The sequence below is a fragment of the Oncorhynchus mykiss genome, chromosome 4, assembly GCF_057628025.1.
Source record: "Oncorhynchus mykiss isolate SJ-2025 chromosome 4, ASM5762802v1, whole genome shotgun sequence".
NCBI lineage: Eukaryota > Metazoa > Chordata > Actinopteri > Salmoniformes > Salmonidae > Oncorhynchus > Oncorhynchus mykiss.
Window position 1 is genome coordinate 84,590,542 of NC_143025.1, and position 16,505 is coordinate 84,607,046.

A 16,505-nucleotide genomic window follows, 5' to 3' on the forward strand; every position below is an offset into this window, starting at 1 on the left:
GCAAAGTTCAAGGGGGCTGAATACTTTCGCAAGGCACTGTATATATATATATATATAGTCATTAAAACTCGTATATATATACAGTTGAAGTCGGAAGTTTACATAAAGAAGTTTTAATGTCTCCAACCTAAATGTTTCAACCACTCCACAGATTTCTTGTTAACAAACTATAGTTTTGGCAAGTCGTTTAGGACAGCTACTTTGTGCATGACACAAGTCATTTTTACAACAATTGTTTACAGACAGATTATTTAACTTACAATTCACTGTATCACAATTCCAGTGGGTCAGAAGTTTACATACACTAAATTGACTGTGCCTTTAAACAGCTTGGAAAATTCCAGAAAATTATGTCATGGCTTTAGAAGCTTCTGGTAGGCTAATTGACATCATTTGTGTAATTTGGAGGTGTACCTGTGGATGTATTTCAAGGCCTACCTTCAAACTTAGTGCCTCTTTGCTTGACATCATGGGAAAAGCCATGACCTCAGCAAAATAAAAGTAGACCTCTGCAAGTCTGGTTCATCCTTGGGGGCAATTTCCAAACGCCTGAAGGTACCACGATCATATGTACAAACAATAGTACGCAAGCACAAACACCATGGGACCACGCAGCCGCCAAACCACTCAGGAAGGAGACGCATTCTGAGATGAACGTACTTAGGTGAGAAAAGTGCAAATCAATCCCAGAACAACAGCAAAGGACCTTGTGAAGATGCTGGAGAAAACAAGTACAAAAGTATCTATATCCACAATAAAAACGAGTCCTATATCGACATAACCTGAAAGACCGCTCAGCAAGGAAGAAGCCACTGCTCCAAATCCTCCATAAAAAAGCCAGACCATGGTTTGCAACTGCACATGGGGACAAAGATCGTACTTTTGGGGGAAATGTCCTCTGGCCTGATGAAACAAAAATGGAACATAATGACCATCGTCATGTTTGGAGGAAAAAGGGGGAGGCTTTCAAGCCGAAGAATACCATCCCAACCGTGAAGCACGGGGGTGGCAGCATCATGTTGTGAGGGTGCTTTGCTGCAGGAGGGACTGGTGCACTTCATAAAATAGATGGCATCATGAGGAAGTAAAATTACGTGGATATATTGAAGCAAAATCTCAAGACATCAGTCAGGAAGTTAAAGCTTGGTCGCAAATGGGTCTTCCAAATGGACAATGACCCCAAGCATACTTCAAAAAATTGTGGCAAAATGGCTTAAGGACAACAAAGTCAAGGTATTGGAGTGGCCATCACAAAGCCCTGACCTCAATCCTATATAAAATTTGAAACTGAAAAAGCATGTGTGAGCAAGGAGGCCTACAAACCTGACTCAGTTACACCAGCTCAGTCAGGAGGAATGGGCCAAATTGACCTAACTTATTGTGGGAAGATTGTGGAAGGCTACCCGAAATGTTTGGCCCAAGTTAAACAAGGCAATGCTACCAAATACTAATTGAGTGCATGTAAACTTCTGATCCACTGGGAATGTGATGAAAGAAAAAAAGGTGAAATAAATAATTCTCTCTACTATTATTCTGAAATTTCACATTCTTAAAATAAAGTGGTGATCCTAACTGACCTAAGAGAGGTCATTTTTACTAGGATTAAATGTCAGGAATTGTGAAAAATGGAGTTTAAATGTATTTGGCTAAGGTGTGTGTAAACTTCCATCTTCAAATGTATATATATCAATCTTGAACAGGACTATCTATTTTGCCGTTTCAATGGAATTGATGAAGAGAGAGGAAGACCGCTCAGGGTGCTCCGATTTAAAGCATCGATATTCGAGTGATAGGCTGTTTCAAAACTCATCGATATTCCAGTGATAGGCTGTTTCAAAACTCATCGATATTCCAGTGATAGGCTGTTTCAAAACTCATCGATATTCGAGTGATACGCTGTTTCAAAACTCATCGATATTCGAGTGATAGGCTGTTTCAAAACTCATTGATATTCGAGTGATAGGCTGTTTCAAAACTCATTGATATTTGAGTGACAGGCTGTTTCAAAACTCATCGATATTCGAGTGATAGGCTGTTTCAAAACTCATCGATATTCCAGTGACAGGCTGTTTCAAAACTCATCGATATTCCAGTGATAGGCTGTTTCAAAACTCATCGATATTCCAGTGATAGGCTGTTTCAAAACTCATCGATATTCCAGTGATAGGCTGTTTCAAAACTCATCGATATTCGAGTGATACGCTGTTTCAAAACTCATCGATATTCGAGTGATAGGCTGTTTCAAAACTCATTGATATTCGAGTGATAGGCTGTTTCAAAACTCATTGATATTTGAGTGACAGGCTGTTTCAAAACTCATCGATATTCGAGTGATAGGCTGTTTCAAAACTCATCGATATTCGAGTGATACGCTGTTTCAAAACTCATCGATATTCGAGTGATAGGCTGTTTCAAAACTCATTGATATTCGAGTGATAGGCTGTTTCAAAACTCATTGATATTTGAGTGACAGGCTGTTTCAAAACTCATCGATATTAGAGTGATAGGCTGTTTCAAAACTCATCGATATTCGAGTGATACGCTGTTTCAAAACTCATCGATATTCGAGTGATAGGCTGTTTCAAAACTCATTGATATTCGAGTGATAGGCTGTTTCAAAACTCATCGATATTTGAGTGACAGGCTGTTTCAAAACTCATCGATATTCGAGTGATAGGCAGTTTCAAAACTCATCGATATTTGAGTGACAGGCTGTTTCAAAACTCATCGATATTCGAGTGATAGGCTGTTTCAAAACTCATCGACATTCGAGTGATAGGCTGTTTCAAAACTCATCGATATTCGAGTGATAGGCTGTTTCAAAACTCATCGATATTCGAGTGATAGGCTGTTTCAAAACTCATCGATATTCGAGTGATAGGCTGTTTCAAAACTCATCGATATTCGAGTGATAGGCTGTTTCAAAACTCATCGATATTCGAGTGATAGGCTGTTTCAAAATTCATCGATATTCGAGTGATAGGCTGTTTCAAAACTCATCGATATTCCAGTGAAAGGCTGTTTCAAAACTCATCGATATTCCAGTGAAAGGCTGTTTCAAAACTCATCGATATTCGAGTGACAGGCTGTTTCAAAACTCTGCAGCTGCAATAAAAAAATACCTCTACTATAAAAAATGAATGTGAGCTGCAAAAGCCTGATGGAGAGTGGTAAATTAAGACACTCATTCAGTCCTTATATTAGTGTAGCATAGGCTATGCTGCAGCAAATGTAGGCCTACCTGTCAGAAGGAAAACCCTGTACCATGATGAGATGATAGGTCTACATGCATTGTGAACTGCACTCCGTACTGAGATGGTCTGTCTCCACCATGAGCGTTGATGATTAATCACGCTGAGAGCAGAGAGAAGGCCATAGAGAAGCTATATTTAGACATTGCATATGATTTATCAGTTCCATTTCACGTCATACTGTTGATATAAATAATTTATTACAATTGACTGGTTTCTCGCCGTTATTTATCCTGTGAAAAGGGAGTGGTTTTGGGGCGGTAAATCTCAGTAACCGGGTTCCCACCATTCAACCCTATCTGCTAGTGTTAGCTTCTGCATAAGTAGACCTGCTAGCCTCTACCTGCGATGGTGTTTCATCAATCTTAGGTAATTTGTCACGAGCGTGATCAGATGCGTTTCAAGTTTAAATGTTGCGTGCACATGTAGTGAAATGCCTTTCTTGCCACCTCTAAACCCAACAATGCAGTTCAATATAATCATAGTATTAAAAATAACATAAGGTAGAACAAATTCGTACTACTCGTTATCATTTGATTTGTAAGTAAGCTACAGTATATACTGGGTCAGTTCCAATACCATATTTACAATGTTCAGGGATACTAGAGTGATAGAGGTAGATATGAAAAGGGGTTAGGTGACTAGGCATCAGAATATACAGCGGGGCAAAAAAGTATTTAGTCAATTGTGCAAGTTCTCCCACTTAAAAAGATGAGAGAGGCCTGTAATTTTCATCATAGGTACACTTCAACTATGACAGACAAAATGAGAAAAAAAATCCAGAAAATCACATTGTAGGATTTTGAATAAATGTATTTGCAAATTATGGTGGAAAATAAGTATTTGGTCACCTACAAACAAGCAAGATTTCTGGCTCTCACAGACCTGTAACTTCTTCTTTAAGAGGCTCCTCTGTCCTCCACTTGTTACCTGTATTAATGGGACCTGTTTGAACTTGTTATCAGTATAAAAGACACCTGTCCACAACCTCAAACAGTCACACTCCAAACTCCACTATGGCCAAGACCAAAGAGCTGTCAAAGGACACCAGAAACAAAATTGTAGACCTGCACCAGGCTGGGAAGACTGAATCTGCAATAGATAAGCAGCTTGGTTTGAAGAAATCAACTGTGGGAGCAATTATTAGGAAATGGAAGACATACAAGACCACTGATAATCTCCCTCGATCTGGGGCTCCACGCAAGATCTCACCCCGTGGGGTCAAAATGATCACAAGAACGGTGAGCAAAAATCCCAGAACCACACGGGGGGACCTAGTGAATGACCTGCAGAGAGCTGGGACCAAAGTAACAAAGCCTACCATCAGTAACACACTACGCCGCCAGGGACTCAAATCCTCCAGTGCCAGACGTGTCCCCCTGCTTAAGCCAGTACATGTCCAGGCCCGTCTGAAGTTTGCTAGAGAGCATTTGGATGATCCAGAAGAAGATTGGGAGAATGTCATATGGTCAGATGAAACCAAAATATAACTTTTTGGTAAAAACTCAACTCGTCGTGTTTGGAGGACAAAGAATGCTAAGTTGCATCCAAAGAACACCGTACCTACTGTAAAGAATGGGGCTGGAAACATCATGCTTTGGGGCTGTTTTTCTGCAAAGGGACCAGGACGACTGATCCATGTAAAGGAAAGAATGAATCGGGCCTTGTATCGTCAGATTTTGAGTGAAAACCTCCTTCCATCAGCAAGGGCATTGAAGATGAAACGTGGCTGGGTCTTTCAGCATGACAATGATCCCAAACACACCGCCCGGGCAACGAAGGAGTGGCTTCGTAAGAAGCATTTCAAGGTCCTGGAGTGGCTTAGCCAGTCTCCAGATCTCAGCCCCATAGAAAATATTTGGAGGGAATTGAAAGTCTGTGTTGCCCAGCAACAGCCCCAAAACATCACTGCTCTAGAGGAGATCTGCATGGAGGAATGGGCCAAAATACCAGCAACAGTGTGTGAAAACCTTGTGAAGACTTACAGAAAACATTTGACCTCTGTCATTGCCAACAAAGGGTATATAACAAAGTATTGAGAAACGTTTGTTATTGACCAAATACTTAATTTCCACCATAATTTGCAAATACATTTATAAAAAATCCTACAATGTGATTTTCTGGATTTTTTTTCTCATTTTGTCTGTCATAGTTGAAGTGTACCAATGATGAAAATTACAGGCCTCTCTCATCTTTTTAAGTGGGAGAACTTGCACAATTGGTTGCTGACTAAATACTTTTTTGCCCCACTGTATATGTATGCCCTTCATAAAATACTTTTTTGCCCCACTGTATATGTATGCCCTTTCATCACCCATTGCAGTATTTCCCCCCACAGTTACATTCTGAAGAGGAGTACCCAAAATCATACTATCTTTTGTGGTTAACTGTCCATCTGACGATCTCTCCATTTCTTTCCTTTTGGTTCTGGTCGTGGCAGTTTCCATGTACGTTCGACAAGCTAGTTTTTGAGCTAGCTAGTTTATCAGGCTAACTTAGTTTTAGAGGTGAATAACTTGCAGAAAGTAATCAATTACTTTGGTAAATAAACTAAACCATATTCATACAAGGTTTTATGACCGTAGAAATAATCCAATGGTCATAATTGGGTAAGGAAATCCAATAATTCCTTCAGCTACCAAAACAAATGATCTGCACTGAACGCCATCTTGCACGCGCCATCTAGCTAGCAAGCTATATGTCTTAAGATAAAGTGTACTGTTAGCTAGCTAGCTATATGTCTTAAGATAAAGTGTACTGTTAGCTAGCTAGCTAACGTTAGCTGGCTGGCTTCCTAGCTGACGTTATTATTTGTTTCCCAGAGCCGTGTGCTGTTCTAGTTAGAGCCTAATAGCTAGCTAACATTGAACATGGTTGGTTAGCTCCCAGCACTGTGCCATTGTTGGCATTGTTTATTGTTTAACTAGCTAACGTTGGCTTGCTCGTTAGCTAACGTTATGTGATGTATGTACAACACCTGTTGAATATAGCTGGTGTCAGTGAACGTCTGCAAAAAAGCACAATGAAATTGTTGCCAGCAGAGCTGGTTAGGCTGTGTTCATGTTATCCAGAGGTAAGCAAATTATCAGCTAGAGCATCAAGTGTGCGCTTTGAGAGCGAAACGAAATTGGTGGGGCTAAAGCTTTGGGTGAGGGTGTGAACAATGTTGAATGGGTTTACGCAAAGAAGAGCTCTTCACTAGAGAGCAAAACATTCAAATGTGATTTTCTCAAAAGTGAGTTTATAAATTTATCAACTTTCAAAGCAGAATTACTTTCACATTGTCCCTCAAATGCAGTGTTTGATATACCATTTTGTAGCTCCGAGTCTATACTTCTATATAATGTAAAAAACATCATTTCTAATTTTACTACAAAAGACCGAATCCAGGTGTTGAGTAACATTTTACATTGACATTTCAGTAATTCGGCAGACACTCTTATCCAGTTACTTAAAGTTAATGCATTCATCTTAAAATAGCTAGGTGGGACAATCACATACCTCAGGCATAGTAAGTACACTTTCCCTTAATGAAGTAGTTATCATCAAAGTCACAGCTGGAAGGGGGAAGTGCAGGTGTTGGTTCAGGAAAGTATTTAAAAATATATGTTATTATTATATTTTTGGGGGTGGGGTGAGGGGGATTATTTAAAATACGCTTTTAAGAGGTAGGGTTTCAGGTACATTCAGAAGATGTCCAGGCAGTCTGCTGTCCTAGCTTCAGGGGGAAGCTGGTTCCACCATTGGGTTGCCAGGACAGGGAACAGCTTGGACTGAGTGCGAACTGCCCTGCCGTAGGGATGGAAGGGCAAAGAGACCCGAAGTGGCAGGACAAAGAGATCAGGTTGGGATGTTAGGGTTTGAGCATAGCTTGAATGTAGGGAGGGGCAGTTCCTCTTGCTGCCTCGTAGGCACTACCGAAGGTAGTGAGTACTGCCCAGTACATCACTGGAGCCTGCCATCCAAGACTTTTATACCAGGCGGTGTCAGAGGAAAGCCCTAAAAATTGTCAGACTCCAGCCACCCAAGTCATCGACTGTTCTCTCTGCTACCACATGGCAGGTCCAGTTTATTATCTATCTTGTTGCCAAGTCACCCTTTCTCTCTGCATTGTTGAGAAGGGCCTGTAAGTAAGCATTTCACTGTTAGTCTACACCTGTTGTTTACGAAGCATGTGACAAATAAAATTGGATTTGATTAGATTCATACCTCCATACCCCCACCGCCATACCCCCTGGAGTCCCCCCTCAGCCATCCTACCTTTCCCAGTTTGGGTGCAGCGGGTTTGAGGTGGGGCTGTGCGTTGCTGGGCCTTGCAGCATTAATGAGCCTTGGTGTTTGATGAAGACAGCCAGAATGAGTGTGGCTTGATGGAGACGCCATGTATAACAGCTGCTGTCACCATCGCTGAGGGATCAAAGAGCTCCACCGGCCGCCATCCCTAATTCATTACTCACACACATACTTCAGAGCCGCACACGCACACACCCAGTACCCCCTCCAATGTCAGCCTTCTACTTTTTTTTTACAGTGCCTCATCAGTTCTGAGTATAGGTCATGCAGTAGATTAGTCTCTCTCCCCCTGTCTCTCTCTCTCTCCCCCTGTCTCTCTCTCTCTCTCCCCCTGTCTCTCTCTCTCTCTCCCCCTGTCTCTCTCTCTCTCTCTCTCTCTCTGTCTCTCTCTCTCTCTCCCTCCCCCTGTCTCTCTCTCTCTCTCCCTCCCCCTGTCTCTCTCTCTCTCTCCCTCCCCCTGTCTCTCTCTCTCTCTCCCCCGGTCTCTCTCGCTCTCTCCCCCTATCTCTCTCTCTCTCCCTGTCTCTCTCTCTCTCCCCATGTCTCTCTCTCTCTCTCCCCCTGTCTCTCTCTCTCTCCCCCTGTCTCTCTCTCTCTCTCCCCCTGTCTCTCTCTCTCTCTCCCCCTGTCTCTCTCTCTCACTCCCCCTGTCTCTATCTCTCTCCCTGTCTCTCTCTCTCTCTATCTCCCCCTGTCTCTCTCTCTCTCTCCCCCTGTCTCTCTCTCTCTCTCCCCCGGTCTCTCTCTCTCTCTCCCCCTGTCTCTCTCTCTCTCTCTCTCCCTGTCTCTCTCTCTCTCCCTCCCCCTGTCTCTCTCTCTCTCTCTCCCTCCCCCTGTCTCTCTCTCTCTCTCCCTCCCCCTGTCTCTCTCTCTCTCTCCCCCGGTCTCTCTCTCTCCCCCTGTCTCTCTCGCTCTCTCCCCCTATCTCTCTCTCTCTCCCTGTCTCTCTCTCTCTCCCCATGTCTCTCTCTCTCTCTCCCCCTGTCTCTCTCTCTCTCCCCCTGTCTCTCTCTCTCTCCCCCTGTCTCTCTCTCTCTCTCCCCCTGTCTCTCTCTCTCACTCACCCTGTCTCTCTCTCTCCCTGTCTCTCTCTCTCTCCCTGTCTCTCTCTCTCTCCCTGTCTCTCTCTCTCTCCCTGTCTCTCTCTCTCTCCCTGTCTCTCTATCTCCCCCTGTCTCTCTCTCTCTCTCCCCCTGTCTCTCTCTCTCTCTCCCCGTCTCTCTCTCTCTCTCCCCCTGTCTCTCTCTCTCTCTCTCCCCCTGTCTCTCTCTCTCTCTCCCCCTTTCTCTCTCTCTCCCCCTGTCTCTCTCTCTCTCTCCCTCTCCCCTGTCTCTCTCTCCCTCTCCCTGTATGTCCCCATCTCTCTCCTTCACTCACTGTGAACACACACATTTTCAATCTACTGTATTTCAGTCTACTACGGCTTTTGAAGGACTACTTAAACTATAGTAGTAAGTGGGAGCCTTTTTTGTATTCCACCTGCCCTATAATTACCATTAAACTCTGTCTGCTGGCACTTCTGTATTGCATTAACCTATCATTTTAAAAGGAATGAAAGTAGTTCAGAGCTTGTACTCTTATGGTTGTTTGTCGTTCTCATTTAACACCATGCTCTGAAAGAGGCACTCTGGGGCTCGCTGGTGTAAAGCTGCCATTCAAGTCTTTGTTGTCGAGACTCGAGACAACACACCAGATTATTAGCATGTATATCAACTGTAATTGTTATACCTTTGGGGCCAATGCGGATAATACAGGAGCAAAATTTCACAAATGCACACATGCACGCAGGCACACACACGCACACATACACACTCACACAAACACATGTGCACGCACACACACACGCACACAAACTGATTCCTCAAAGTGGCTTGTTTGTTCCTTGTGTTGTTCACGTTATTATTGAACACTCATTATTGCACATCGGCGCAATTACGTTTTGAACATTAAGGAACGTTAGCTCTCTTCTAGGTTTTAAACAGACGAGCATTGTGATATGTTAGCGCTTGCCAGATGCCATTTTAGCCTTGATAACTGACAAATATATACAGCTTTGACAACCTAATGAGTGAAATATTCGCATTGCTTCTCAAACTTATATTTAAGCGTTTGTTCAGGTGAAGACTCTGGAGATGACTGGCGACGACATTTGGTGAAGATGCCGGTTCGACAAACAATTGCTTATTACTCCTGAAATCCTAGAATAAAACTAACATGATCTGTAATTGTCTCTTTTATACGTGGACATGATTTTTGTTGGTGAAAGGGATGAACATGGCATTGCTAGCTGGCTTCTGACTTATTCATCCTACTTTACTAACAACTGTCAAACTGTATCAGGCAGCTTTAGATGCGAGGGGAAAAACGAATAGCTAGCTATATTTGCTAAGCTATCCCTCTGATTGAGAAAGTTGATTTTAAAAAATGCCATTAGCTAGCTAGCTGGATTGAAACTGCTGGAGGAAATTTAGATAACGTTTCCTGACTCTCACCACCTAAGTGGACTGTTGATAAGATTTCCAGAAAATAACAACTCTATATTTGCTAGCTATAATGCTGACTATTTTGAACACTTGTTTTCAAACTACTTTGTTCCCCTGACTGTGTATTGATGCACTGGTGACTGAAGAAGAAGACATTTCACCAAATAGGCTGTTGTTTTAGTATGATTTGTCTGAAGAGGCTCGTGCCCATTTACATTACTGTTTCATTAGTTAACTTAATTAGTGACTGACTAGGATCATTCTTATTCATGTTTTAGGTATTGTTGAATTAGAAAGCAGCATGCAGACAGACATAACAGGGCTCGTATACACGAAGCATCTCAGAAGAGGAGAACTGATTTTAGGATCAGTTTTGCCTTTTAAATCACAATGAATGATCACATTGACAAGGGGGAGCTGATCCTACATTTCTATTCCCACTCTGAAGACGCTTTGGGAAGAAAGCTGTTACCCAATACTTTGCACAGCTGTCTTTCATCACAGGACCCTAGAGGTATTACAGACAATGTTTATTACCTGGACATTTGTCAACAAAATAGTTGAATTGTTCAGCAACATGTGCAGTGAACATGGCTTTGGTGATGAAAGGTAAATAATGCATTTGTCATCTCCCTAGCAAGCCACTGCATGCTGTGACCTGGGTATGGATAGTGGCACACATCTTCTTCAAGCTTTCTGACTGAATACTTGTGTCTTCAGTGGTTCCAGAAGCAAGGGCCTTACATAGGGGCACAGCAACAGTCTCTCTTTCAGTCTCACAGTCATTCTGTCAACATGTACAGTATGCAACCACTCAAATTCATACAAACTGCTACGGATGCAAATACCGACTTATCACTTTGTCCCATTCTTTAATCTTGTCAGAGATATATATTTTAGCTGAGACACCTGTATGATATACATGAATTACAAATGTATTCACTCTGGACATGACTTATTTTAGATCTTTTAAATAATACGTGTATTTGTCTGGATGTTTACATAAGTTGATACAAATTTAAAAACCAACATAACAAACATGCTATGAAAAAGTTATTGTTTTGTAATCTTTTTTTAATTTACATTTTTTTAAATATACATACAAAACTATAGCATTTGTTCTTACCCAATATGTGGCCGTTGAAAGTCTGAGGATAGCTGGCAACAGGGTAGCAGGTTTGTTGAGCTCCACGCTGGCTACCTGTGTTTTACACTTAGCTAGCTAACCAACTAGCAGTTATCAAAGACACTAACTGTAACTTACCATACTTTTCAGACCAACTAGACATTACTTTAGGCAACCTTCTACCGACTCCTTCTTTCTTACTCCGGTCCATAAGTCTTAGGTTCAAAACGTTATGGCTGTAGTCTAAAGAAACCCACTAGCACACAGCCATCTATCTGGTGCAGTCAATGGCTCAGTGTTACAAAAGTATTCAACTGAATCTACAAGCTTGGACAGTATTATATTTCATATTTTTATGGAGCCAGAAGTATATTGTCGATTATATCTCCAATTTACAGCGTCGGTTTGAAAAAAAAGATTAAAACATATATGAACTAGTCATTATTGTTTGGTTTAAAACAAAAGTGAAACATGGCCTTTAAAGTTGGCACTGTGTCATATTGTGATTTAAAGGTGGCATGGTGTCTCATCTTGATTTAAAGGTGACATGGTGTCACCTCGTGATTGTAAGGTGGCATGGTGAACTGCCATGATTTAAAGGTGGGACAGTACACTGTCACCGCTCTCTCTGTGTGTGTTTCTCTCTCAATTCAATTCAATTCAAGGGGCTTTATTGGCATTGGAAACATATGTTAACATTGCCAAAGCATCTGAAGTAGATAATATAAAAAAGTGAAATAAACAATAAAGATTAACAGTAGACATTACACTCACATAAGCTCCAAAAGAATAAAGACATTACAAATGTTGTATTATGTATCTCTCTCTCTCCTCCCGCCTAACCAGAACCCCCAAGACTGCAGTAAGGCCAGGAAGCTGGTGTGTAACATCAACAAGGGCTGTGGCTACGGCTGTCAGCTGCACCACGTGGTCTACTGTTTCATGATCGCCTATGGCACACAGCGCACCCTCATCCTGGAGTCCCACAACTGGCGCTACGCCACAGGCGGCTGGGAGACTGTCTTCCACCCCGTCAGCAACTCCTGTACTGAGCGTACCGGGGTGTCTACAGGGCACTGGTCAGGTAGGTACGGTGAGCACTGTCTGGTGAGTTGTGTATTTAGAGAGCTGGGCCCTGTTCTATATCTATGGTTGGGCCAATGTGGTTTCTGCATTATGATGCATTTACATGACACTAAAACATTCTATGGCAGCCATGTTAGCTCCCCATTAATATTACATCAGGAATATTTAAATAATGCTATGTAACTGAATTCTTTGAATTAGAACAATATTTACAATTCTAAAAGTTGGCCCAACTCTCTAAATACATGGCTTTGGTGACCACTATCTATACCTCCTTGACCAGGCCAGGGCAATTCCAGTCCTCGGGGGCCTAATTGGTGTCCACTTTCCCCCCCTCCCTAGCAAACACACTTGATTTAAACTAATTGCATTTTTAACTGAAGATCGTGATTAGTTGATTATTGGAGTCAGGTGTGTTAGCTGGGTCTGGGGAAAAAGTGTGACAACAATCAGGCCCCCGAGGACTGGTGTTTCCCAGGCCTGTCCTAGACAGTGATTCTTACGGTACATCCATTGTCTTACGTCAGATAGCACATCGGTTCTGCCTGAACTGATCTGTCTCGTATCTTGCAAAGGGTCATGGGCTAGATGGAAAGTAATCCGGCAACATGGGCTGCCGCAACATTGAAACATATTACCTACAGTAGGTAACATCATCTGCTGAACCCCATTTCTGCCTCAAAACTGTCTGATTAATCTAAGCTAAAACAATAAATATGTCAATAATGTTTATGTTTCTTTGGTGAGGAAGTCTCCCCATTTTACACCTAGCTAAGGATTGTTGTGCTTCAATGAGCAGTATTTCTTAAGTTATGGGCACAAAAGCTATCATGGATTTGTAAGAACAGCTGAGCCAGTCACTGAAATCATCTTTGACTGAAACAATGCTGCTAACAAACCATCTACCTACTTAGTGCTGCACACACAATGTTGAATCTTCCAACAAAAGCTAGCTAGCAAGCTACTGTAGCTAGTAGTGCTAATGCTTACATTATTGTGAGTTTTCATGAAGCAGCTGTTGTTCTGTCACGAGTCATTGCAGTAGCCTCCCGAATCAGCTGCTGTGCTCAGCTGACCCAACAATACGATCGCAGAGAAACATGCTGATCTATGGACTGATTTCTGAAGACAACGTATATGATTTATTGTCACATACACCGGATAGTTGCAGTGAAATGTGTAGTTTTACAGGGTCAGCCATAGTAGTACGGCACCCCTGGAGCAAATAAGGGTTAAGTGCCTTGCATAGTCATTTTCTCTGAACTTCAGGGTAATTTACACTGGCTAAGCAAGCTTTTATGTTAGTGAAACCAGAGCTACATAACTAGCTAGCTATCTAGCTATGTCAGTAAGCTGGCTAGCTACAACAGTTAGCTACACAGGTGAGGTCACTGCACTGGGTCACTGCACTGGCAAACAACATCCTTAAAACAGAATTTGTGCAGGAGATAGCTTTCAAGTGTTTTTTTTTTGTATTGAAAACTATTAAATCACTGTCACACCATTTGTGATAATTTAGCTATCTAGTTCGTAATAATTTAGCGCAGTGATATCAAAAATTAGGAACTATGTTTCCATTTTTTGAATGGCGGATGCTCAATATTCAAATTTGAATATGAGTTCCACGTTCACAAAACAGATTGGATGAGGGACGAGAGTCACGGAGGGGTGAAGCCATCTGACGTGAGACAATGTTGCTGTTTTAGTCAAAACCTGACAGTTTCACCCACACACTGAATGCTCCATCCAACCAAACATTGACCGCTCCACCCAACCAAACATTGACCACTGCTGACCGGTCCACCCATAGACATGGTCTCAGCACCAGGGAAGTGATAGTGGTTCAGACTGGTTGTCGAGACATTTAGTGTAGCAAGCAATATTCTGTTTCATACATTTATTATAGGCTAGCTATTTTTTTCTCTTTCCTTTAATAATCTTCAGCTTCCTTGTCCCCCCCATCTCCCCCGCAAACACATACACACACGCATACGCCCCTCTGCCTCTGGCTGCAACTATCTTAGACTTCCTTTTCCTATTTATCTTGCTGTTCCCGTCTTCTTTTCCATCTTGCATACCCTAATGCATGGCCTCCTTGCCTTCCTACCGATTGCCCCTGCTTGCTCTTTGTGTAGTGAGTTCATTTCACGGGTTCACCGCTCGTCTGACCTGGACCCATTAGGAGCCGAGGCACCAATAGAAAAATGCATTCTGGGTGAAATCTCATCTCCCTTCCCGCCTCAAACTGTGAATTAGCTAGAAGTTAAGTAAAAATGTTAAGTTGTTGCAGCACCTATTTGCAGATTGCAGAGGTTGAGTTAAAATGTGTACTCTTTGTGTCCTCATTAGGAAGCTCTGGGAGGGGGAAGGAGTGCTTAACTGTGCAATTGTGGCAAGATGTGTAGGCGTCGAACCCCCCCCCCCCCCCCCCCCCCCACTCCCAGTTCCCCTCTCCGTCCTGCAAAACCTGCCAATGATGTTGTAAGCAAAGAGAAAGAGCTTGGGAAAAATGTTTCTGTTTAATATTTCATGCTTTTGCCAATTTATATTGAGCTCACGCTCCATGGTGTACACATGCCCCGAGGCCCTGCCTTTTCCATTTTTCTTTATTATTATTTTATTCCATTTACTCTTATTTTGAATGGGCATTTCTTTATGAGTAATTATACCATTTGTTTGACAGTCAGTGGCATGTATTCATGGATGCCAAGGGAAACCAGTCTTCCCCCAAAAAACAAATAAACATACAATAATCAATTTAGTCTCTCTCTGTTTCATCACTTTCCTTCAATTTGCAAGAGGCTGAATGTATCTCACGGGAGAATCATCCAAGCGAGCGAAACAGCGCCCCTTTGTCTCTGTATGTGTAGGCCATCTATCTGATGCTATCTGGTCCCAAAGAGTATGACATTGTTGTCGCCCATACCATTGAATGCAAGGGAAGCTAGTGAGAATTGGACTCCCTTCATAAAAAAGTTTAAAATATAAGCCAATCAGCATTGAGCTAAACTGAGTGAGCTCAACTAGTTGTATTAGTCCCACTGGATGGAAGGAGTCACTGTAGTTGTATTAGTCTCACTGGATGGAAGGAGTCACTGTAGTTGTATTCGTCTCACTGGATGGAAGGAGTCACTGTAGTTGTATTAGTCCCACTGGATGGAAGGAGTCACTGTAGTTGTATTCGTCTCACTGGATGGAAGGAGTCACTGTAGTTGTATTAGTCCCACTGGATGGAAAGAGTCACTGTAGTTGTATTAGTCTCACTGGATGGAAGGAGTCACTGTAGTTGTATTAGTCCCACTGGATGGAAGGAGTCACTGTAGTTGTATTCGTCTTACTGGATGGAAGGAGTCACTGTAGTTGTATTAGTCCCACTGGATGGAAGGAGTCACTGTAGTTGTATTCGTCTCACTGGATGGAAGGAGTCACTGTAGTTGTATTAGTCCCACTGGATGGAAGGAGTCACTGTAGTTGTATTCGTCTCACTGGATGGAAGGAGTTACTGTAGTTGTATTAGTCCCACTGGATGGAAGGAGTCACTGTAGTTGTATTAGTCTCACTGGATGGAAGGATTCACTGTAGTTGTATTAGTCTCACTGGATGGAAGGAGTCACTGTAGTTGTATTAGTCTCACTGGATGGAAGGAGTCACTGTAGTTGTATTAGTCCCACTGGATGGAAGGAGTCACTGTAGTTGTATTAGTCCCACTGGATGGAAGGAGTCACTGTAGTTGTATTAGTCCCACTGGATGGAAGGAGTCACTGTAGTTGTATTAGTCTCACTGGATGGAAGGAGTCACTGTAGTTGTATTAGTCTCACTGGATGGAAGGAGTCACTGTAGTTGTATTCGTCTCACTGGATGGAAGGAGTCACTGTAGTTGTATTAGTCCCACTGGATGGAAGGAGTCACTGTAGTTGTATTCGTCTCACTGGATGGAAGGAGTCACTGTAGTTGTATTAGTCCCACTGGATGGAAAGAGTCACTGTAGTTGTATTAGTCTCACTGGATGGAAGGAGTCACTGTAGTTGTATTAGTCCCACTGGATGGAAGGAGTCACTGTAGTTGTATTCGTCTTACTGGATGGAAGGAGTCACTGTAGTTGTATTAGTCCCACTGGATGGAAGGAGTCACTGTAGTTGTATTCGTCTCACTGGATGGAAGGAGTCACTGTAGTTGTATTAGTCCCACTGGATGGAAGGAGTCACTGTAGTTGTATTCGTCTCACTGGATGGAAGGAGTTACTGTAGTTGTATTAGTCCCACTGG

General features: G+C 42.5%; 1 protein-coding gene across 1 annotated transcript in view; it reads left to right on the forward strand.

Moving 5' to 3' along the window:
* The window catches only part of LOC110521089 (alpha-(1,6)-fucosyltransferase), a 168,454-nt gene that overhangs the window by 136,575 nt on the left and 15,374 nt on the right, over positions 1 to 16,505 (forward strand). Inside the window, exon 6 of the mRNA XM_036976164.2 lies at positions 12,000 to 12,237. Within this exon, the coding sequence (XP_036832059.1) occupies positions 12,000 to 12,237 (238 nt within the window). The remainder of the gene's footprint in view (positions 1 to 11,999; positions 12,238 to 16,505) is intronic.